Source organism: Drosophila nasuta, chromosome 2L (genome assembly GCF_023558535.2).
Source record: "Drosophila nasuta strain 15112-1781.00 chromosome 2L, ASM2355853v1, whole genome shotgun sequence".
NCBI lineage: Eukaryota > Metazoa > Arthropoda > Insecta > Diptera > Drosophilidae > Drosophila > Drosophila nasuta.
The window spans coordinates 6259977-6283895 of NC_083455.1; the positions used below are offsets into that span (position 1 = coordinate 6259977).

A 23919-nucleotide genomic window follows, 5' to 3' on the forward strand; every position below is an offset into this window, starting at 1 on the left:
TTAAACTTTACGGTATATTTTTAATGGTAATATATTAGCATAGCAAAAACATAGCTTTTCGTATGTGTCAGTATTTTTTTGGTTTATTAATTTTATGAAAAACACTGCATTGTTTTGCTTGGGTTGCGGGTATCTCACAGTCGGGCACACTCGACTGTAGCTTTCTTACTTATTTTATTTATTTATTTTTTGGTTTTTTCTTGCCCATTTATATCAATTTCAATTTGTCTGTGGCATACGAGTAGTTTTTGCCTGGACTCTGGCTTGTGCTCTGCCACAATGCTCAATGCTTGGTACAGTTTCAAAATCCAAATTAATAAACATTACAATTGCGGCAACAAGCAAATTTGTATAGTCATAATCGCTTCGTCTGTATGTCGGTGCTTGTCCCCCTCTCTTCTTTGTAGCAACATTGCCTTTAGCCAACTTGGCTAAGTGCATTTGAGCCTGTGGCTTTTCAACTGAGCCGCATTGGCAAACACATGTGCTGGACTAAAAGTTGAAATGCAGGTAAAGTCCAAACACAATACTGTAGCAGGAAACCATCAATGGGAATACTCGACTTTCCTATACTCTAACTTTAAATATAAAATAAAAATAAAAATAAAGACTGCTTCAAGAAATTAATATTTTAAAACTGCATCGGTGCACACCCAACTTATTAAAATTGTAAATAGAAATAGAATAATTTAAAATATTTGTGTTTAAATTTATTTACTTTCAATAACCAATAAAATACAACAAAATTTTAATTTAGTTTACAAGAAATACTTTTTTTTTAATATACAACATTTGTTACATTTGCACAATTGGATGCAACCCCTGAATAACATTTGCTAAACACTGAGTAAACTAAACCAACACAGCAATGAATTAAATTGTAATTATAAATATTCAAAAGCAGTCGAATATGCATTAGACTGTTTTACTTATTTAAATAATGCAAATTTAAATGTATTCGAATGCCTGAATAAATACTTATTCTTCCATAATTCACAAAATAAACTAAATGAAAATGTATATCTGAATTTATTCTATTTATTACCCACATAATAATTTCATAAAATAACTCATATGTTCTACACAACCAAAGACTCCACAGATGCGGGAGTATTTCTTATAGTTCGTCTTGGATTTCTTTTCATTATTCTATATCGTATAATTAAAAATATAGCGACCACAATGAAAATAAAAGCACATATAATGAGACTGTAGACAAGAACGGAAAGTGGTGACGAGAAATTTGTATTTTTATCCATAATTATTTGGTGTTTAATCTCTTTCAAGTACAATTTAGTTTTTTCCGTGAACTGAACCGTTCACTAAACTGTGTATTAAATTATGAGTTCTGCAAAATAAATGAATAATAATTTACATCGAGCAATACTAATCTAAATAAATGAAAAGAGCTCTCTCTCTCTCTCTCTCTCTCTCTCTCTCTCTCTCTCTCTCTCTCTCTCTCTCTCTCTCTCTCTCTCTCTCTCTCTCTCTAATTCTTTAAGCTTTAAAGTCTTAAGCTTTCAAACAAAGCAAGAAGAGAGTGAACTTTAAGTGTAGCTCTCTTGAAAGTTAAATTAATAAACAGTATGCGATAGCGAAATTTTTGATACTAATATTAAAATTTCTATTTTTGGGTGAATTACACAATGATGAATAATCTACATTTGTTTAAGAACTTTCGTGGATTTTGAAATCTTGTGTATTTTTTAGCTGTGCCTCAGATAATTAGAACAGTCATTTCCTGGTCAAGACACGCAATCTAACCAAGCAAAGTAAAATTGTTAATTGTGACTCTTATTATGTTTATAGTCAATCTGACTATCTTGATGAGTTTGAATTAAACATGAAACGATAATAAGATTTAGAATAACATAATTAATTTATTTAATTTAATATCAATAATTTATTAAACACAAACCTTGCCTTTCTTTAAACCAATTTAATTTTTTCCCATAGAATTATTATTTATGTTCTCATTCATTTCATATTCTGCATACGAGGCGAAAGAAGTATGCCATGATCGTGTATCGGGAACTTCCGCTGGGTTTTCCTTTCGCACACAAATGACTATCATTGCAATTACTGTGACTATCGTGAATATCACCGAACAAATCAAAAAACTGTAGATTATAATATGCGTTTCAGTGAATGCAGTGAAAGAGTCCTCGAGACAACTAGCTAAAGTACCAGACTTATTCGTGATTGGACTATATCCCGGGTTACACTTGCAAACATCTGGAGAGACGCAGACCGAGTTCTCGGGGCACTCCGCATAGCAAACAGGTTTGCAATGGTTCAATTTTGTAGGGTCATCATCACTCATTTCATCGATCTCATAACCGCGAACGCACTTACATTTTTTTGGCGAGGCGCAGAAACTATTAGCGGGGCAACTCGGTTCGCAAATAGGTTCGCAGCTCTGAAGACTTTCGACTTTTTGGTAGCCATCGGGACATATGCAAGTAGTATCATTAACCATTTGACTGTTTGACGGACATACTAATAAGTTACAAGTCATATTCGTATCAGGTCCATTCTTAACGTATCCTTTATCGCACTCACATTTCTTTGGCGAGGCGCAGAAGCTATGAGCGGGGCAACTCGGTTCACAAATAGGTTCGCAGCTCTGAAGAATCGCATTCATTTCGACTATATCTCCTTTGTAGCCATCAAAACATTTGCAAGTAGTATCATTAACCATTTGACTGTTTGGCGGACATACTATTGGGTTACACGTCATATTCGTATCAGGTCCATTCTTAACGTATCCTTCATCGCACTTACATTTTTCAGGTTCTACGCATTTACTGTGCTTAGGACACTTATCATAACAATTTGGCTTACAATCTGGCACACGTCCAATGCATTCCCTACGACAAACAGGTATCGGGATATTACCAGATTCCTAAAAAACAAAATAATAAAGTATTACGATGTCCTGTTTTTTTGTTTTTTTGTTTTTCTTACGGGATTTGCGTGTTCAATGCAATTGTACTCCTCAGCGAAAACCAAGCCAGATGCAAACAGTACAATAAGGAAAAGTCTAAGATACCCCAACATCGTTATTCTGTTACAATCAAGAGCAAAAATACACAACTTGAGCCTGTGCTAAGCAACAATATACTAAGTTACTGCCATGTCGATTAAATTGCCATTGCTGGTATTGTGCAAATAATTCCTGACTCACACATGAGCCAACAATGAGAGAACTCTCTCTCAACATTTTTTTACTGCTTCCCATAGAGTAGAAGGGCATTATAACTTTGTACCTGAAAGAAATGCATTTAAAAGGCAAAAGAAGTCACCTCCGATATAAAGTATACATATTCTTGAGCAGCGTCAACAACCGAGACGATATGGCCATATTCGTCTGTCCGTCTGTCCGTATACAGCACCGTTTGAAATCCTCAGAGACTTTAATTCTCTCGAGAGCACTTCTTTTGTTTGCAGGCAAATCAAATTCTTATCAAATTTCTCACTTCAGCCCCTGTAATTCGAAAAAAATCAAGTGACAACAATAATTTTAAAGCTAGATCAAATAAAAATTCTTTGCGATCGGATAAAAATTGTAGAAGTGGTTTAAGAAAATCTTTTGTGTAGCAAAAAACGGTGACAATCTGGAATGTTAAGTACACTATGGTACTAAATGTTTTATTAGATTAATATACCAAATAAAGCCTTCTGTATATTTAAGTATTTTGCGGTATATTTTTAGTATACTTGTAGAATATGGAGCTATTGAAGATCGGTAGCGGGTAACTCATAGTCCAGCTATAAAAGCTATTTGAAACACTTGCATTTCTAATTTAACTTCCAATGATTAACAAAGCTTTGTTATTGGACCGCTAATATGGTATAACTGATTCTTGAACCACTCATTATCGTACTCTGAGAGTAAAACCTTTTCTCATACATATATATTTTCATTTAATATGTCCTTTCTATAGTTCACATTCGTTAAAGAAATGTAAAGCTATTTTAAGAGTTAATTTTTATAATTAAGTATGTGATTAATATGTGATTAAGTGAATTTTGAGCAATATATTTGTGACGCTGAATCAGCATATGAATAATACTGCGCTTTCATGGAATTGGAGTTTTTATTTATAAATAAAATATATAATATTCAACAACAGAGCTTCATGAGTTATTTCAATACCACCTCATTTTCCAAACATTCTTCAACGCTGGGACTAGAAATTTTTTGTCTTTCTCGAAAGCACTTAACGTAAAGCAAATTGCCATACCACTCACAGTCACAGTCAAAATAATTATAATAAGATATATTGCACCACGTTCAAATTGACAGAGCTTCATGAGTTATGTCAATGCCATCGAGTTTTCCTCATTTTCTCCGTCTTCAATGCAGGGACTAGAAGTTTTTTGTCTTCCTCGAAAGTACTTAACGTAAATACAAAGTGCAATCCCACTCACAGTCACAGTCAAAATAATTATAATAAGATAGATTGCACCACGTTCAAATTGGCAGCTTTTGATCATCTCTCTCCCGTAATAGGTGTATATTTCATCAATCTCATAGCCCAAATCGCAGCCACAGATATTGGGAGACACACAGTGACTATTGGGGGGGGACAACCCAGATCACATCTGGGCAGGCATTCGCTGTCAATTCTTTCATAGCCCGGACAACAGAACTTGTCGAGCTTCGGCATATAATTTTTCTGAGATAACAAAAATATCACTTAATATCATTAGGAATTAATAACGAACCTTAAATACATACTTGCACTGAACCATATTTCAATTTATTGCAAATCCCGTCGCCATTTAAAGCTTGCGTCAGAAGTACATTTATCACCAACGTTAGACCCGCATATTTTGTGCAATTTGCCAATAGTTTCAACATTTTGTGATAAAGTCACAAATTGGGTTAATTTCCATCGAAGAAAAAAAAACCCTCTGCGATAGAAGTTAAAGCTGTCAGCTCTACGGTTTCATCTAAACTAACAATCCCAAGCACTCACGATTAATAATCGACTTGAGGTCAGCAAGTTCTCTTTCAGGGAGCTTTTATATTCTTTGTAAAAGCTTTTGACTTAATTAAGTTTTCTGGTCATAACAATGATTTGTATTAATAATCAACGTCCCAGTTTTTCTCAAAAGTTCAATTAAAAGTGTTCGAAAATACTTTAGAAAGGCACCATAAAGAACAAATAAAAATTTGTATTATGTTTAAATCATTTATTTTCCTTGCAAACTAATATTTAAAAAATGCTGGCTCGTGAACGAGGTTTTGCAAGTCCGGAAATGACAAATGCATTTTAATGACTAAGGATTTAAAAATATTTCTTTTTAAATACAATTTTAATCAAAAAATGAATAATAAAAATAAAAAAGAAAAAGAAAAAGAAACAATTATAAATATATTAAATGATTTGTGAAAATCACCTACATGATTTCTTGTTTCTTTAAAATTTGAACAATAAAAATACAAACAAATATGTATTAACGAATAATTGTAATAACTTAGATTTAATTTCTGTATATTAAAAATAAAATAAATATAAATATTAAAGAAAAATAACGTTAACAATATATTCTAAATATCATTACAAAAAAAAAGCAAAAAATATTTAATTTTGATTTAATATTTTCAAATACATAATAAGAATAATAATATCAAACAATTGCAATTATAATATAATTTAATTATAATAGATTATTTAAAAAAAGCGTAAAAATGATTTGATTTTATTACTAAATCTTTTAATTATAATCAAAATAAATATAATTCAATTAATTATTTAAAGAAATGCACACAAAAGATTTACTTTTACCTTATAAAATTAAGAAATATACACAAAATAAATGCAATTGAACAATTAAAGTTGTATTGCAAGACGTTTTCAATAGTCGTTAAAAAAAGTTCACGTGATTCATCCACCGCCAGTGGTGTTAAGGCAGTGAACACAGCTCGCTCTGCAAAGGGTCGAGGTTCAAGCCTTGATAAGATCCACTGAGATGATAGTTGGTACGAATGCAGCAACCAGACGGAGGTGTAAACCTCAATACGAGTCAGGTTAGCGAGCCATGGTACTTGACTTAATCCAGTAGATCGGCGGAACACACACAACCACACAAAACGCAAACACGGCTAATAAAGTGTACTTTACACGATCCATTGTGTAGGATCAGTAGGTATGTTACAATTTAACCGTTAACATTCGCAAACACGGCAAAGGTGTACCTTTCACGATCCATAGTAGATCGGTAGGTACAATTTGACGTTAACACTAGCAAACACGACAAAAATGTGCATTACACGATCCATTGTAGATTGGTAGGTACAATTTGACGTTAACACTCGATAATTACTACAACAGCACCACTTTTTTAAAACTGCATTTAAGACGATCTCTATTTCTTGTTCTATTGAATAAGCTTCCAAAAAAAAGAGATGTGTGATGGCTCGCTGAGAGAGCGTGTGAATGCCAACAAGAAGGTCCCCGGTTCGAATCCGGAAAATTCAATTTTTTTTTTAACTTACTATGATTAAATATATGTTCAATTAATATAATATAATAACTGTTCGTAGACAAATATTCCATCAAATGCCTTTGACACAATATTAATATTTATACCAGCTACTCATAGGTTAGAAGGTGGTATTATAATTTGGTGCCTCCAGGAAATGTATGTAGCAGGCAGAAGAGATAGAGTTATAATTTTTTCGACAGCAATTGTTATTTTTGCACGCAGATCAAATTTAATTTTTTTTTCAAAATCAGCAAAAAATTGTAAAGGTCATTAAAGAAATGCTTTTCTATAGGCAAAAACGTCTACTTATGTTACTTCGAGTCTTAGTTGCTTTGACAACTGCTTTTTGAATGTAATACTGCATCACGATACCTAAAAAGGCCTTTGGTATATTTCTTATTATTTTGTGGTATATTTTAAAATGCATTCGCACTGTTTTGCTTTTATTAAAAATGTCTAGCGGGTATCTTACTCTCAAGCACACTCGACGGTAGCTTTCTTACTTGTTATATCTTGAATTTGCAGTATGTGCATTAGGGCAGGTCAATTTTTTTTCGCAAAAATCGTCCCCCATAATCGGAATCTACGAAGAATTCTAAGAAAATTTCACCATGAAACCATGTCTCTAAAATGAATTCCTAGTCCGCGCCGTGAAGCTTAAAGATTGCACTATGAGGTACATAAGGTATTTCGAGGTATTTAAGACATTTTAATGTATTTAAAAAAAAAATACGCATTTTCCAATTATGTTGGAGTCAATTCTGATTCATTTTTTTACAACAAATTTTATAATTTTTTTTTTTAATTTATTTAACTTATAATTTTTTTTTAATTCAACAAAAAACCAACTAGCCATGTACTGAGCCTCATATAAGAAAGTAGGAGCAATGCGTCTGTAACTTTTTAACGAAGTAAGATATCGGTCTGAAAATTGAAATATATATTCAAAGGCATTTTAAGCAACTAAATAAAAGTGGGCGTGGCATGATAAAAGGCGGAATTTTATTTAATTTTTTATAATAAAGTTTATTTGCTTTCCAACAAGTAGGTAATTTTTGCAGACCGATATCTTACTTCGTTAAAAAGTTACAGACGCATTGCTCCTACTTTCTTATATGAGGCTCAGTACATGGCTAGTTGGTTTTTTTTGTTGAATTAAAAAAAAATTATAAGTTAAATAAATTTTAAAAAAAAATTATAAAATTTGTTGTAAAAAAATGAATCAGAATTGACTCCAACATAATTGGAAAATGCGTATTTTTTTTTTAAATACATTAAAATGTCTTAAATACCTCGAAATACCTTATGTACCTCATAGTGCAATCTTTAAGCTTCACGGCGCGGACTAGGAATTCATTTTAGACACATGGTTTCATGGTGAAATTTTCTTAGAATTCTTCGTAGATTCCGATTATGGGGGACGATTTTCACGATTTTTTGGACAGGAACAAATTGACCCGCCCTAATGTGCATGCCCTCAAAATAATAATATTTGTAATATTCATTGGCCTAATGAAATTGAAAATTTTGTCAATAAAGACTCAATAAAACTAAAAAGATACTGAAGAAACGTTTAGCTGAATCATGAATGTATGAAACAAATAAATGTATTTACATATTATTGTAAAGTAAAATACAGCAAAATAATTGTATACATAAGGAAGAAGTAAGATTCTCACAAACTAAACAAAGTAAAATTAAAAGATTTATTTTATTTTAAATCGAACACAATCTACCTCGCGATATGTCCAACTATGAAAACTAGCTCAAGACACATTTAATAATTAATAAAAATAATAGTTACTATAAGTGAACAATTTTCCCCAATAGACATTAACAGCTTTGTCTGTAAATGTTAATGTCCATTGATGATATCCCCCAAGTCTATTTGCCTGCATCTCCCAAGCTGCACACTTGGCCAACAACAAACACAAGCAGCTAGATAATTAACACAGACATGCAGATAAATGCAAACCTGGTCAAATCCCAGACGACTTGTTAACGATTTGGGGGTAGCAATTAAAACGGTAGTCGCGACTTGTATGATTACAGTAAATATTTGGTCGAGTCGGTTAACTGATTAACTATCTTGACAAGTTGTCAACCAACTTGAGCAGCTGCATTGCGATAAGACGACTCATTTTACAGTTACAGCTTCCCATTCTTACCAAGATTCAGTCTTTACTGAAATGGGCCAAAGAAGGTTGTTTCTGCGCCTCCTAGTCGCATTGCTCTGCTGTGTGGCGAGCAGATCACATTCCCTGCAGCTGACTAACTGTAACGTCAGCGAGTTGAGCACACTGAACAACGTTGAATCGCTGACCTCGTTGAGTCTGTTGCACTGCAACCTGCCCCAAGTGAGGGCAAATCTATTCCAGCGCTACGCTCAACTGTTGCGTCTCGAGTTGTCGCATTGCTCGCTCACCGATTTGGCCAAAAGTGCCCTCAATGGTTTGCAACGTTTGCGGCGTTTGTCGCTGGCCCACAACAATATCAGTGAGATTAAATCGTGGTCAGAGGAAACATTGGCTGGACTCAGTTCGCTTGATGTGAGTCACAATAGAATTGTGCAGTTAGCGGCATTGAGCTTTGCGGCTTATCCACAACTGCAGGAACTCAATTTGGGGCATAATCTCATCACAAAATTAGAGCCGGACTCGTTCCATGGTCTTCAGCATCTGAAGCAATTGCAACTGCAAGAGAATCGCCTTCAGCAGATTGACGGTAAATGCTTTCATGGTCTGCCTCGACTTCACAGTCTCGCTTTGCAGCATAATCAGATCAATCATGTGGCGGTTGCAGCTTTTGAGAGCAACACACATCTCCGAAGTTTGCGGCTGGAGTTTAATCAAGTTAGCAACATGCAATTCCTGCAGGATCCCGGACTCTCGCGGCTGGTGCTATTGAATCTGTCGAGGAATACTCTATCTAATCTGGCACCTTTGACATTTTCACAAAATGTTGAACTCCAGTATTTGGACTTGAGTTTCAACCAGCTGAGGCAGCTCGACAACGATAGTTTCATCGGTCTGGACTTGCTAGAGGTAAGACTAAGGACGACAGAGTTAGTGAAATCTTTACATATGCTGACTAACTGATTTTGTCGAAAGATAAATATAGCTTCAAATTCAAATCATGTGGAAAGTTCTAGAAAAATGTCTAAGTTTGTGATATTTTAAAATTTTGTGTTTCTATTTCATTATTATATTAATATTTTTTCAAACCCAGAAACACACAAATTCAAATGACAACAGAACATTTTCAAATGAAGAGCACAACTCAAAGAATATTGCTTCCTTAGCTTTTGTACGGTATTAAATCAGAATGATTGTACTATCAAAAAATGCTAAAAAAAACATTTTTAAAATATAGCATTTTAATATACCGCATAAATACAAAAGTATTTCTTAAATAACTTTTACAATTTCCAACTGATTACAAAAGTAAAATAAATTTTGTTTTTTTTTTAATTTATTGTTTATTTCAAAATCTAAATTTCCATTTAAAGAGACATCCTAAAGAAACTATATAATTTCATTCTTATTTTTAGAACGTGTTTCTGCTTGACTTGCATAGAATCTTTACTAATCTTATCTTATCTCGCTCGCCTTCAGCACATCAATGTCAGTCACAATAACGTGGACGAGATCCATGGAGACTGCCTTGAACCACTCAGCACACTGCAACAACTTGACTTAGGATATAATCAGTTGTCTTCACTGCCCGACCAATTATTCGAGACGACAACACAACTTAGATCCATCGATCTGACACACAATAAACTGGAGAAGTTGCCGCTGCACTTGCTCAGTCAATTGATACATTTGAATCGATTGAATCTTGCCGAGAATCGACTCGATAATGCCGCCTGGTTGCAACATTTGGCGGCAGCTTTGAATCGTTTAGCACTTCGAATCGATCTCAGCTCGAATCACATTCGATCACTCAACCTTAGCAGCTTGGCGCTGTTTGAGCATGTCTATCTAGCGGATAATCGTTGGGATTGCATGTGGCTGACCAGAAATATGCTGAGAACGCCGCCAGCCACCTTGAGTTTTGATCGTTCTTGGCCAATGTTGAGTGCCTGGAGCGAGGATTTGATGAATGTCCGTGGCATCGATTGCTTCGATGGCGAACAGAATCGATCCATTGTGCTGCTCGATGTTGGCTTCGCCAGGCAACAGCAGTCCAAAAGCTGCAACTGTGAGGTGCGGCAAATTAATTAAGATTGTAAAGAATTCGAGTCAAATTATTCTCATGATTTCTTAGGTAAACGGCGATGATATCAGCCCACTGACGCCACCTTTGACCTGGCCTAAAATTCGCACAGACCGCTTCGATTCGCGATCGGTAATCATCTGGATGCTGGTGGCCATTGCTTTGGCTTTTTCTGGCTTGCGGTGGGGTCAGCGCTTCATGGATCGCAAGGAAGTCACTAAGAAGCTCCAAAAAAGCCAACGATGAGGTAAGCATAAAATAAATACACTTGACATATACAAGTAGTCGAGAAACAAAAGAAGAATTGGGGAGTACCCAAAATATTCAATCATAAGATAAACTCTAATATCAAATCTGACTCTTTCACTTTAATCATACGACTTTCACTTTAATGCAGAAAGTTAATGAAATAATTGTTTTTTTGTAAATATACCAATAATTTAAATAATATCAATACTACACAAAAGTAGAAAAAGCAGTACTAAAACAAAATCGATTGCAAACCTTTTATTATACATAAAGAGTAGAATGCTTAAAACAGACTGTTTAATCTCTATGAATAATTGCCTAAATTTAGTGAGCAAACTTGCTAATCAAACTTTATGATATATGTACTGGTATATATTGTATATTTATTCTTTGCGTTCATAGTATTCAATCTAAGAGTCAGACAGAAGAGTATTCAACAAAAACTAAAATGACCAAACAACAACAAAGAGATAGGCAAACATTTCATTGTCTGATAATTAGTAAACAGAGTGTGCTTGCACTGAAAAATGTAATATAAGTGAAATTCCTCAATATATATAAAAGCTACGCTGATAATTATTCGAATGAAAAATACATTTTTGCGATCAAAAAAATCACTTAATATTATTTCTCAGCAAATTGAAAGTATTCTTGAGGTCCCTAATTAAAGGGTATTCTCTTTTTAAAAACAATAAATTGAATCTCAATGAACTCGGAAATTCGACGTTATCTCAGACAGAGCACGAGCTAGACAGCAATTAAGTCAAAAAATGTACTATTTCTATTTACAGCAAGCCAACAAAGTGGATGAGGAAGCACAACGTCTGCGAAACGGGCGAGAACGATGATAATACAAAGAAAGGGGAACAAAGTTCAATATTTAGTTGCGTGTACATACTTTATAAGTAAACAAAATAAATCTGCCAAGAAATTGTAAATGCAATGTTACATTAATAAAAAATCCTTAATAGTAATAATAATAATAATTTGTTGCGCTCATTTATAGAGTCGCTCAATGAGCTCGGCATACTTGGCATGCACAATGTTGCGTCTGATCTTCAACGTGGGTCCAAGTTCGCCAGTTATTAGCGAGAATTCGTGGGGAATGAGTGCAAATTTCTGGACTCTCTGAGCGTTCGAGATGGCTTGTTCATTGGCCCGCTTAATACCCGCCTCGAGGGCTTCATAAAGCTTCGGCTCAGCATTGATCTTCAGCGCAGCGGACAAGGCATTCGAATCGTTGGGCAATTTCAGATCAGCCGGGATGCTAAGCAGCTCAGAGAGTTTTGTTTGATGCAAATCATGAGCCTGCAGCCATTCAATGGTCTCCTCACGCAAGGCATCCAAAGGTCTGCCCGTCTCTGGATCCGATTTGGTCTTGAGAGCCAACAAAACCGTCAGATACTTGCGGTGATCACCAATCAACAAAGCATTGCTCACACAGCTCAACTCGCGTTTGATCAACTCCTCAATGTGCACGGGGGGAATATTCTCACCACCCGCTGTGATGATCAGTTCCTTGAGTCTGCCCGAGATCACGACATTGCCATGGCCATCGATGGAGCCAATATCGCCAGTGTGCAGCCAACCGTCCTCACCAATTGTCTCATCAGTCTTGTCGCGTTGATTGAGGTAACCCATGAAATTCGAGCGACTGCGAATAACAATTTCGCCACAACCATTGACATCCGGTTCGAACACTTTCACCTCAGTGCCGATAACTGGCTGTCCCGAACTATAAAGATTTGTGATCTGGGTGTGCATGGTGATGGCGCCTGCTGTCTCCGACATGCCATAAAGATCGCCTAGAGGCATGTCCAAGCCGAGGAAAAAGTGCTTGAGTTCCGGCGACACCGGAGCCCCGCCTGTGAAGAAGGTGTGACATTGATCCAGACCCAGCAGCTGCTGAACAGGACGAATGAGACGCGAAGCGAGCCAATACTTGGCGGTGCCATAGATGGAAGATTGCTTGCTAAAGGAAGAGAAAATAGAGCAAATCAATTAAAGTACTCTTTCGGGAATAATGTTTCCTCTACATACCCTGCAATTGTGTTTAATTGATGCTCGGCAACCGCTTCGCGTGCCTTGCTAAGCAGTAGACGGGTGTACGGCTTTGCCTTGGCTTCGGCGGCTACCAGACGTTCCTGGAACTTCTCAAAAACACGCGGCACTCCAAACATGCTGGTGGGTCGAGCTTTCTGGAAGGTGCGCACCACAGTTCCCTTCAGGGCATCCTTGTCCGCAAAGTACACACAACCACCCAGCGACATGGCCAGGTAAATGTCAAAGATTTGTGCAGCAATGTGGCTTAGTGGCAAATAGCTGACCATGCGCTCGGCTCCAACAACAACGTGCGGCATGTTGCGTGCCACAATTCGGGTGTCGTAAACGACGCTGTCGTGCGACAACATCACAGCCTTGGGCATGCCAACGGTGCCGGAGGTGAAGACGAGCATGCAACACTCGTTCGGATAAATGGCATTCTCACGACGCAGCAACTCCTCCTTTAGATGCTGATCAAAGCTCTGTTTCTCCAGCTGTTGCCAGCTGTAGAAGCCTGGTTCCTGATTCACAAACGATTCGTAGGGTCCATGCAGTTGTATGACAGCCTTAAGTCTTGGCAGCCTATGTTTGATAGCTCTCACCTTGGCCATCTGCTTGTCATCGTCCACAACGCAGACGGTGGCATCACTTGTCTCCAGCGAATGATGCACAGCCTCGGCAGAATTGCTCGGATAAATGCCCGCAACAATCGCCCCAGCACGCAATGCACCCAACTCGGCAAAGAACCATTCGGGGCAATTGAAGGCCAAAATGCCCACCGAAGATCGTTCCTCTAATCCCGCATGTAGCAGCATCAAGGCCGCCTGCTCCACACGCTGCTCATAGTCCGCATACGTTGCCGTCTGCCACCCATCCGAAGTTTCCCAGACTAGAGCCGGGAGTTTTGAGAATTTCTTGCAAATTTCACGGAAATACTCTGGAACCGTCTGCGGTTCCACGGTGTTATCCTCGCTTATGCGCAGCTTGACAGCCTCGTGGACCGAGGTGCTTGTGTAGCTGCTGGCGGGCTTCAGCTTCCCATCGTTGAGCGTCACGTCGTTCATGTTGAAGAGTATTGGAACGAATAAACTCCCGAGCCAATGATGACCCTACTTTTAAAGGCTGTCTTCCCGCGGGGTCTCTTGATAAGCCAGAACCAAATCATTAAGCGGCATTTTCGTAATCTCTCTCTCTCTTGCTTTTGTGAAAGAGCTCATGTCTGGCTGTGATTCTATGTTAAGTGTGCCATGATCTACAGTCGCTTTTGTGTGACCTTTAGACCATCTTATCGCCACGAGACTCCGATAGAACCAGGCTCGAATCAAATTACTCACTATCTGAATCCGCTTTTCGAACCGTCGCTAGGGGTGTCGCGATAAGGATTCCTAATTTTCCAAACATTTTTTTCGAAGATTTCGAAAGCCTACAGTCTTCAAGAGTGACCCTATTAACTTTACTTAGATCTATTACAAGTCATTGTAAGTCCCATCATTATCTCCTATTCCTGCAACGTCATGCTTAATGTATTTAAAAGAAGTTTAAACCTGCAATTTCTTCTTATTGTCTCAATGATAATCTTACAGCTTTACGAGCGTCATATGACTTGCATATTACAAACAAAGCCAACCCCAACTTGCAGAAAGCCCAACAGACAAGACAGTTCCAAGTGTAACAAAATATCTCAAGGTATTTATGTACTTTAATTTTCAATAGGATTTCCTTCTGTAATGTATGTTTAATTTGTAACATCCCAAAAAATAAACTTTGTATTTGAATGTAAAACTTAAATTTTATGTAACAACTTTAACAACAATGCTGAATTACATGATTTAGCCAAGTGTATAAGGATTTTTAAAATTAATATACCCTTTAATGTTCTATATTCCAAAAATATCTATAATAACAAATTACAATACAATAAAAATACAAATATGTACATATATTCTCATATCTCATACTATATATTAACCAGATATGTATGTGAACATATTGTTTAAACATACAAATTTCAATACATATATTTTTCCCACTCGTGTTTGTATGATCAGTGCAATTTGACTTAAAAATATTATATATAATACGATGTACATATGTGCAAATACTACATACATACATATAATTGATGTTTGATCATATATTTAGGATTATTGCTATGTTTTTTAAGTTCTTAACCTTTTCTTATCTGACAATGGACAATGTATGTACATACGCATACATACATACATACATATATGTATGCATACTTTACAATAAATACATCTAATTTATAAAATTGTTGATTTGCATTGGTATATATGTATGTATGCATGTTAATACATATGTGTGCATGAACATCGTGAAAGTATTCATAAAAGATTACTCCTTGTGATGCCATACATACAAACATAGTCACATATCAATATGTATGTACATACATATGTATGTAGTATGTTTATAGAAGTAAAAGAATTTAGTACGTATAGAACAGCGTATATATGTATGCATATGTACATATAAGTTCGATCAAAATAATGTATGTTTAGTGTCAATATTACCCAATGTAATGTACATACATCTATTTTGATGAAGAGGTATGTACATACAAGCATGTACTATATGAAAATTTGTGTTTATATGTATGTGGGTACAGACATACATACATACATACATACATACATACATACATATATACATACATACATACATTCATACATACATACATACAAACATACATACATACATACATACATACATACATACATACATACATACATACATACATACATACATACATACATATGTATGTGCATGAGGAATATCACTGACCTGAGACACGCTCACCTTAAGCACATCGAACATCACAGCTGGACGACTGACCTTCTTCGCACCGACTGAAAAGACAGACGAGACATTTGATTGACTGAACGGGTGCGAACGGAGGGAGTAGAGCAGAAATAGCAAGTGTAGAGAGTGATAGAGCAAACAACAAGAAGAACAACAGCAAAGCACACGCATGTTTCACTATCGCAGTCCTCAGTAGCTGGTGCTCTGCCTTAGTACATAAAGCATGGGGATTCTAACGGTTTGTTACTCTGCCCACCTTCGGTTCGGTCACTCGACTGAGGCCGACACTGTGCTCACATTACAAGCGCCTGGTGCTCAAACATGATACGCAGTCGAACATACACACTCGCAAGCACACTTCAAAATGTATGCATGTATGCATGTGGTACATACAAAGCAATGAAATAGAAGCAGAAAAACTGGCATACAGTGGGCTCGCCCAGCAACAACAAACAACAGCAGCAGCAACAGCAGTAGAAGAAGCAGCAGAAGCAGAAAAATCGTTTTCGCTTTTGACGGCAACAGAGCTACCGACTGTGCTTTGATGCGCGCCTGTTCGAGCAACAGTCATTTTTTGTACAAATTTATAATTTATTGTTTAATTTATTTTATTGCAAAATGTCAAACAGCTTTTGCCTTGTTTACTCTCACACAAACACATACACACTGATGTATGCTTTGTATGCATGTACTTGTGTATGTTGCGTTTGCTCCAGCAGCGGCAACAACTACAACAACATCATAGCTATGATTATGATGTATTATTAACCCAATTGTAATTGTTGCAATTTGTAACTGCGGCTTATCATTTGTCATGCCGCAACAACAACATTATTATGAAATTATTTACCAATGAACAGCAGCCCATGAATGCCAAACAAGTGTAAACATGTCGTTTCCTTAAACAAAACACAAAAAAAAGAGAGAAATCAAATGTAGTGCAGTGGGGCTTGTGCAAAGAGGGCGACAGAGTGGCTGAGGTGCGGCTTGCTGGCATTAAAACTACAAACACAAATAGTTGCACATTGCGTTTGTTTTGTTTTGCTTTGTATTTATTGTATTTTGTATTTGTATGTATTTAAGATGGAAGCGCGCAACATGTGTACATAGAGAAGTGTCCGATGGGTAGCGGTAAACAAAAGATAAATAAATCTAAGTAAATTGAGAGTCAGCTGCAACTACAGTGGTCTCAATAAACTCGTACACAAGCAATATAGATACATACATATGTACATATGTACATAGTATGTTTAGTTATGTACGTTGATAATACATACATATGTACATATGTACATACTTGTGTAAATATGTATATTAAGCCTTTCAAGCCACTTCCCAATAACAATCGAATTATAAAAAATGCGATACACATACATACATATTTATGTAAATAATCTAAAAACGCGATGTACGATTGTTCACACATACGTATTATGTTAAATACAGTTCTTGTTTGAAAAAGTAATTTCATTCAAATTATTTTTGTACCTTTAAATTACAGTAGTTGCTCGCCAATTTGAACCTCTTTTTAAGAAAATTCACATTTCTTATAAATTAAAATTTATAGACAATTTTAAAAAGACAAAAGTAACAGAATAAAAATAAAATTAGTCTATACTTTATTAGTTTCTTTTTATTAATAAATAATAGATGAAACTAAACTCTTTATGACCACAGTTACAATCAAAAAAAACAAAGATTTTCACAGTATTTAGAAGCACTTTAATTTAAATTTCAGGAAACAACGAATTTATTGAAAATTAATTATTATATTATTTCAAAATGATTATAAAATATTAATATTTTTCTTTGCCATAAGAAGCATTTCTTTATATAAAAGTATCTTTTTATGTAAGTGTGAATATATTTATTGAATGTTCACTCAAAAGAGCGTGCACTGTACTGAGTTCAAGTCCAGTCTACCTCAGTCTTCAATCTTAATCACAGACAATGGCAATAGACAACCTATTCGTTCATTCAGATGTATTATGTGTAGATGTACATACATACATATGTATGTATGATATACAAAGTCACAGTCACACAGTCGCTATAACGGAACTGATATGTACATATCTGTACATATATGTACATACATATATTCTTCCGATTTTTCTTGCTCATAATCGCATTGTACGGTGGGGTAACATGTGTTGTACATGCTATTTACACGCACGATTCGAGATGGTATTTGTGGGAACGGGTCTGCTCTGTGATGGGTTGAGGATGGGGGGATATGCATGTGCATGTCTGTGACTTTTGTAGATTTGTTTGTGTACATATAGATATAGCAAAATTACCAGGCGCACAGCATTGATTAGCAGGCGGAAAAGAGCCCAACCAACCGAACAACGAACGAAGCAACCAAGCAAAGTCAAAGCAAAAAGTTCATACGAGCGAGCAGAAAGTGAGTGTGAGCAGCCGGGCAAGGCAACAACAATAACAGCAACAAGTACACACAACAATAAAGAAACACACATTCATGCATAACAACAACATCGCCACACAAAACGATACACACACAAAACTACTAAAAGAGGCAGCGACAAACCCGACGACGGACACCCGAGACGACGACGTCGGCGTCGAAGTCGACGTCGACAGATAAACAACATTTATATTCATGTACCCGCCAGTAACAAGAACAACATCGACAACAACAACAACAACAACATAAAAAGTGTGGCACACATACACTTAAACATAAATGAAGAAAGAAAAAAAAACAACAAGCGAAAATCAAATAACATGTGTACATATTGACAAACAAGTGAACATACATATGTATACACACATATGTATGGTATATGTATGCGCGTGTGTACGTACATGCACTGCACTGCTCACGATTCATCCACCATACGGCCCCCTTTAGCAACTCATTCAAACTCATTTCTATACTCACGAAGGCAGCGACGTCAACGTCGACGCCAAAACGTAGCAGTAGCATATCAGCAAAGTCGTTACGTGGGCCACCACGGTGCTGGAAGGGGGCAGTACATTAACAATAACACCAGCATATGTACGTACATATGTACATACATACATACATACATATGTACATACATACATGTATGCATAAGTCTTGTTTACTGCCGTTGTGCTCTCTCTCTCGCTCTCCATGTTTGACAAGTCAGCCGCATAAATAGCAATTACAATAACAACCGGTATTTAAAAATGTTTTTAATCCCATCATTAACACACGACACGAGCACAAAAACCGACGAACCCGCAAACTAAACAGGTGTCTACAGTGTATCACCCCACAAAAATGTCGCAAATAAATATAAACACTCGAAAATTTCCTGTATTATGCACTTTGTTCTTCCCGTACTAATATCTCTTATCTTTTAAAATAATATTTGGTAAAAAAATAAATCAGACCTTATATTTATGAAGGGATAATATTTTATTATTAATTAGTTTAAATGTAGTTTTAACTTAGTATTTGCTAAATTTACATCCCGATTATGAAATTTATGTGGGGTGTGCATGAAATGAGAGCGAAAAATGCTCATCACGATGCTTGATCAGGCTTCATTGCAATGCATGACGTCTTTGTGACGTCAAAGAAATTTGTAAAAAGAGAATTGCTCGTGTTGCTGATTCTTACATGGAGTGAAGCTTATCAATTTGTTGATAATGGAAAATTCTTAACTCGAATTCATTAAAATTATGACCTACATTCCTAGTGTATGAATACTTATTAATGTTCAACAATTTATATGTATGTAAAGTTGTGTAAATGTATGCTTTGTAAGCATAAAATTATAGTAATATTCATTTAATTCACAATGACTAATTTAGCTGAACGTCACTGTAAAAATACCTACAAGCGTGTGCATTTTTCTGTCCACTACTGTTCGTTCAATGATTTTTTTGTTGTAAAGCGCCGATAATCATACGAATTAAGTTGTTGCTGTTATATTAAGAGAGAGAGAGAAAGATTGTTGTTGACGTTGACTCTGACTGCGGCGCATTCTCTTTTGCGTTGTCAACAAAAAACAACGTCATCATCTAGACACCAGGCAACTTGAAGCCAACAGTCACAGGTACAATATATGAGTGTATTACATACATATGAACATACAAACATATTTGAATGTTGTCGCTCAGCACGTGTTTGTTGTTGTTACCCATTACATTTAATTTTCATGCCTTTTCTGGTTTTTGCATTGGCTCTCCACTCTCATTCATTACAATCATACGGACTATACATACATATGCATACATGTGTGTACATACTTACATTCATATGCATGCATTAACATACAAGCTACACATGGATGGTATTGTACATACAAACATAAACACAATTTGAGAATGCCGACGTCGACGTCGTCGTTACCGTTTTAGCTGTTGCGATGGCAGCGAAAGCTACTTCTACTCGTACTACATGAACAACAACAACAACAACAACAACAACATTACACACACACGCACACACACGCTGACTGCCTACATGGTTACGCTCTCTTGCTAATCATTGCTGTGCGCCTGCTTTGTGCTCATGTTTATTTGTATATATCGAGCAACACAAACGCACAGAACTCATATGCAAAAGCACGGGTACATACAACAACAACATACTAACTAGTATACACTTCTATACACATCTCTAATCATACATATGCATGCATGAATGTTCGTTCATACAATATATGAATGCACGAATGTGTACACTTGTATAAGGAGAGACATAGAAACATTTGTGCGCAGTACGTACATATTTATGCAGATAGTAAAGTGCGAGTGTAGATACGAGATACTATAATGCTTCGACTACTTACTCTTCCACGTACATTAAATGTATGTACATACACACACAAGTGTACATACCTGCACCTATTTGTTGCTTGTAGACGCTGAGCAGACGGTTTGAAGGCCTTCAATTTCTTTAGTCATATTTCGTACCAGGAAATAAATCACTTGCGATTAACATGAATGTTAGCTACTTATGTAGGTGTGCATGTACATATCTATGTTAAAAATAATCTCATTGCGGAGTGTTTGATAATTTTTAAATAATGTAAATTCTCTTAACAGATTGTATTGCTTTAGTCACAAATGTATGATTATCGCTTTTCGAACATTTGAATGCAAAATCTCTTCTATATAACAATTCAGTCATGTAATGATAGTATTAAGTATGTGTACAAGAATTGAAAATGAATCACGTCAGATAAATAAAATATTAAAATTAATTTAAATCAATTTGATTATCATTTAACATTTGTATTAATAAAGTTTCGACAATCTTAAATTGTTTTTTAATAGTAACTATTAAACGTGAAATTGATAATGTAAATTTCGTATCATCTTTAAGGATCTATTGCTAATAGAAGAGTATGGCGAGATGCAGTTATATGAAAATTGGTTTTTTAGATTTCGTTAAGCAATCTGATTAATCGGGTCATCTTGAGTAGCTCGAAGGATTTCTAATCAATCGTATGAAGATTGGAAGATATTCCTGATTAAAGAATTTTTCAGTGATCGCAGTTTTTTACCTTCACAGTCAGTTGGATTTTCTGTTAAATTCGCAGATAGTTGTTTATTGGTAGCTTTTCGAGTATTGCTGTATCTGTTTGGTCAGACTGATCAGTAATGAATGAAATGTGTTTTTAATAAGTTTATCTATTACATCCCCTTCTTATCAGATAGTTGAATGGAAGGTTTATATGTTTCGATGAATATTTATTAACTTTTGCTTGAATTGACTTTTTGGTCTCTCTCTAATTTTTATTACAATCGTTTTGTTCTTATCCTCTTAGCCTTGTTAATAAACGTATTATTAATCTCGTTGCGACATTGGCTGACCAGCCAACACTGAGACAATTTGGCAAATGAGTCGGCAACTATTTGTTCTAATCGTATACTGTGCGTATACGCATTGCGCAATGGCCGATAGATTCCCGAAGATTACTCGTTACCAGAAATAAAATTGTTCCGTAAATAGCGAATACCAAAGCATTCAAAATTAAACTATTCTTTTAATTCAATCGCAATTGCTCTTTAAAAACTTTATAACATTTTTTTTTTAAATACATTTTTTGAAAATTAAATCAACACGTATGTTATTGTCCATCAAGAGGTTGTAAATGAGTTTTTATATTTTCCCTATTAGAACATGTTTTTGTGTAATTTATTTTCTATTCTTTTCAGCTGTAGTTTGTTGTTCTAAATGATTTATTTTGTATTCATTTCGTGAATTTATATAAATGTGTTTATAATTAAGAAACTATATTATTTTTTCCTATGAAATTGAACTGATTTATTGTTTATATCAATTAATTTGCAAACAATATTTTTTCAGCGCTGCTCTTAGAATCACTTTGTCACTTCAAAGTATCTAGGGCAGCTTGGTTGATGACTCAAAAATTAATAATGCATAAAGTAACAAATAATACTCGGTTAGTTATCAACAATTCATAATGTGGAATATTTATTTAATGTTTAATTTTAATTTGCAATTTAATTGATTTATTTCCAATTTATCGAATAATTTGAGTAGTGTCCGAGAAGCTTGAATTGGGATAGTAATTGATATTGCGAGAGCGAGCTATGCAGCAGTAGATTATGACAGAAATACTGCCGACAAGAGTAAGAGCGAGAACGGCAACGACCAAGTAGACCCACCAAGGATAGGGCAAGGAACAACTGAGGCTCTTCAGATCGTTGGGCTTATATCCTAATCGGCACTTGCATTCATGCGTCTTGTGGCAGTAGCTGTTCAATCCACATTTGGGTGTACACTTTGGAAGGCATTTTTTATGGCTCTGGTCCCACTCGAATCCCAGAGGGCAATAACATTTGTTGGGTGCCACACAGAAACTTTTATCTGGACATCCTTTGCTGCAAACTGGTTCACAAACGCCATCCTTAGCGAGATATCCCCGTTTACAAGCGCAAATATCAGGTTCGGAGCAGAATGCATTTGCTTTGCATGGTGGATCACAATGGGCTTCACATTGCTGAGTCTTTTTATTCAGATGATAGCCTGTATTACAGCCACATTTTTCAGGACTTATGCAGACGCCATGTGGTCCACAACTTTTAGAACACTTTGCAGCGCACTTTTTATGCACCATCTCATAGCCAGTGTGGCAGACACATCCATGGATAGTGCAGTTGGCAAACTGATCACAAGGGGGATTACATACTGGTGGTACACATTTATTCAATTTAACATCCCAGTGCAATCCTGTTTTGCAAATCTTAAATTGAGGCGAATAATTATGCTGTATTAATAATGCTAATATAAAAATAATGTATCTTACCGGAATATTCTCTTCTCCATTGCTTAATTGAATGCACACGATTAATCCAAAGATCAGAGCTATTAGTTCTCGCATTGTGAAATTTATATTATAATTATTTTAACAATCGTCTTGCTCGGAGTCTGTAATAGAACTAAGATTCTTGTGGGTCGCAGGGAGCTTTTTATTAGCTCTCCGAATACCGCAGGAATTTTTATTTATAAAATTATGATGGCGAATATAGCTGTGGTTTCCCACATAAACGCTTATCTTAGGACTAAATATATTCGATTTATGCAACCTAGATAAACAAACATACAAATTACTCACGATATCCATAAGGTTAAAAAAGATTAAGAAAAAATATGTCAATAGTTTCAGAAGTAACTACATTCGACATTGTTGATTTTTTATTGCTTTGCTGTTATGACTAGAGTTAAACTAATACAAATAGATAAAATATTCAGTATATACAAATATTGTTATCGAAACCGTATATTGTAATAGAAATATCTTTTGCCAAGTGGATACACAACATGTGTGTGATTCATGAAAATATAATGGAAAATATGTTAGGGTCTCTATTTAAAAAAACAAAACAAGTAAGAAAGCTACAGTGAAGTGTGCTCGACTGTGAGATTTCTGCTACCCCGCTACCCACAAAGTTATAATACCCTTCTACCTTTGGGTAGCGCGTATAAAAACAATAAGGGTCGATGGAGTATTTCTAACCGCTATATATATCCCTTATAACCGCTATATGTATCCCTCTAATTGTTATATACTTTGTAAGATATATTGAATACAAGGTTGAATAATGGTATTTTTTTTG

At 35.6% G+C, this 23919-nt stretch overlaps 4 protein-coding genes across 4 annotated transcripts; 1 reads left to right on the plus strand and 3 right to left on the minus strand.

The window, feature by feature from the left end:
* Nucleotides 1–1925: 1925 nt before the first annotated feature.
* LOC132798320 (epidermal growth factor-like protein) lies at nucleotides 1926–3096 on the minus strand. The gene is made up of 2 exons (XM_060810132.1): nucleotides 2968–3096; nucleotides 1926–2905 (listed from the first exon to the last, which is right to left on the minus strand). Exons 1-2 carry the CDS (start codon nucleotides 3058–3060, stop codon nucleotides 1940–1942), a joined length of 1059 nt encoding a protein of 352 aa, XP_060666115.1. The 5' UTR covers nucleotides 3061–3096; the 3' UTR covers nucleotides 1926–1939.
* Nucleotides 3097–8678: 5582 nt separating this feature from the next.
* On the plus strand, nucleotides 8679–11842 carry LOC132798185 (leucine-rich repeat-containing protein 15). Its single transcript, XM_060809939.1, has 4 exons — nucleotides 8679–9542; nucleotides 10113–10706; nucleotides 10768–10963; nucleotides 11757–11842. Exons 1-3 carry the CDS (start codon nucleotides 8688–8690, stop codon nucleotides 10960–10962), a joined length of 1644 nt encoding a protein of 547 aa, XP_060665922.1. The 5' UTR covers nucleotides 8679–8687; the 3' UTR covers nucleotide 10963; nucleotides 11757–11842.
* On the minus strand, nucleotides 11829–14109 carry LOC132798184 (long-chain-fatty-acid--CoA ligase heimdall). Its single transcript, XM_060809938.1, has 2 exons — nucleotides 13006–14109; nucleotides 11829–12937 (listed from the first exon to the last, which is right to left on the minus strand). Exons 1-2 carry the CDS (start codon nucleotides 14070–14072, stop codon nucleotides 11962–11964), a joined length of 2043 nt encoding a protein of 680 aa, XP_060665921.1. The 5' UTR covers nucleotides 14073–14109; the 3' UTR covers nucleotides 11829–11961.
* An 8137-nt stretch (nucleotides 14110–22246) lies between these two features.
* LOC132783483 (epidermal growth factor-like protein) lies at nucleotides 22247–23227 on the minus strand. Its single transcript, XM_060788681.1, has 2 exons — nucleotides 23109–23227; nucleotides 22247–23045 (listed from the first exon to the last, which is right to left on the minus strand). Exons 1-2 carry the CDS (start codon nucleotides 23181–23183, stop codon nucleotides 22323–22325), a joined length of 798 nt encoding a protein of 265 aa, XP_060644664.1. The 5' UTR covers nucleotides 23184–23227; the 3' UTR covers nucleotides 22247–22322.
* Between the last annotated feature and the right edge of the window lie 692 nt (nucleotides 23228–23919).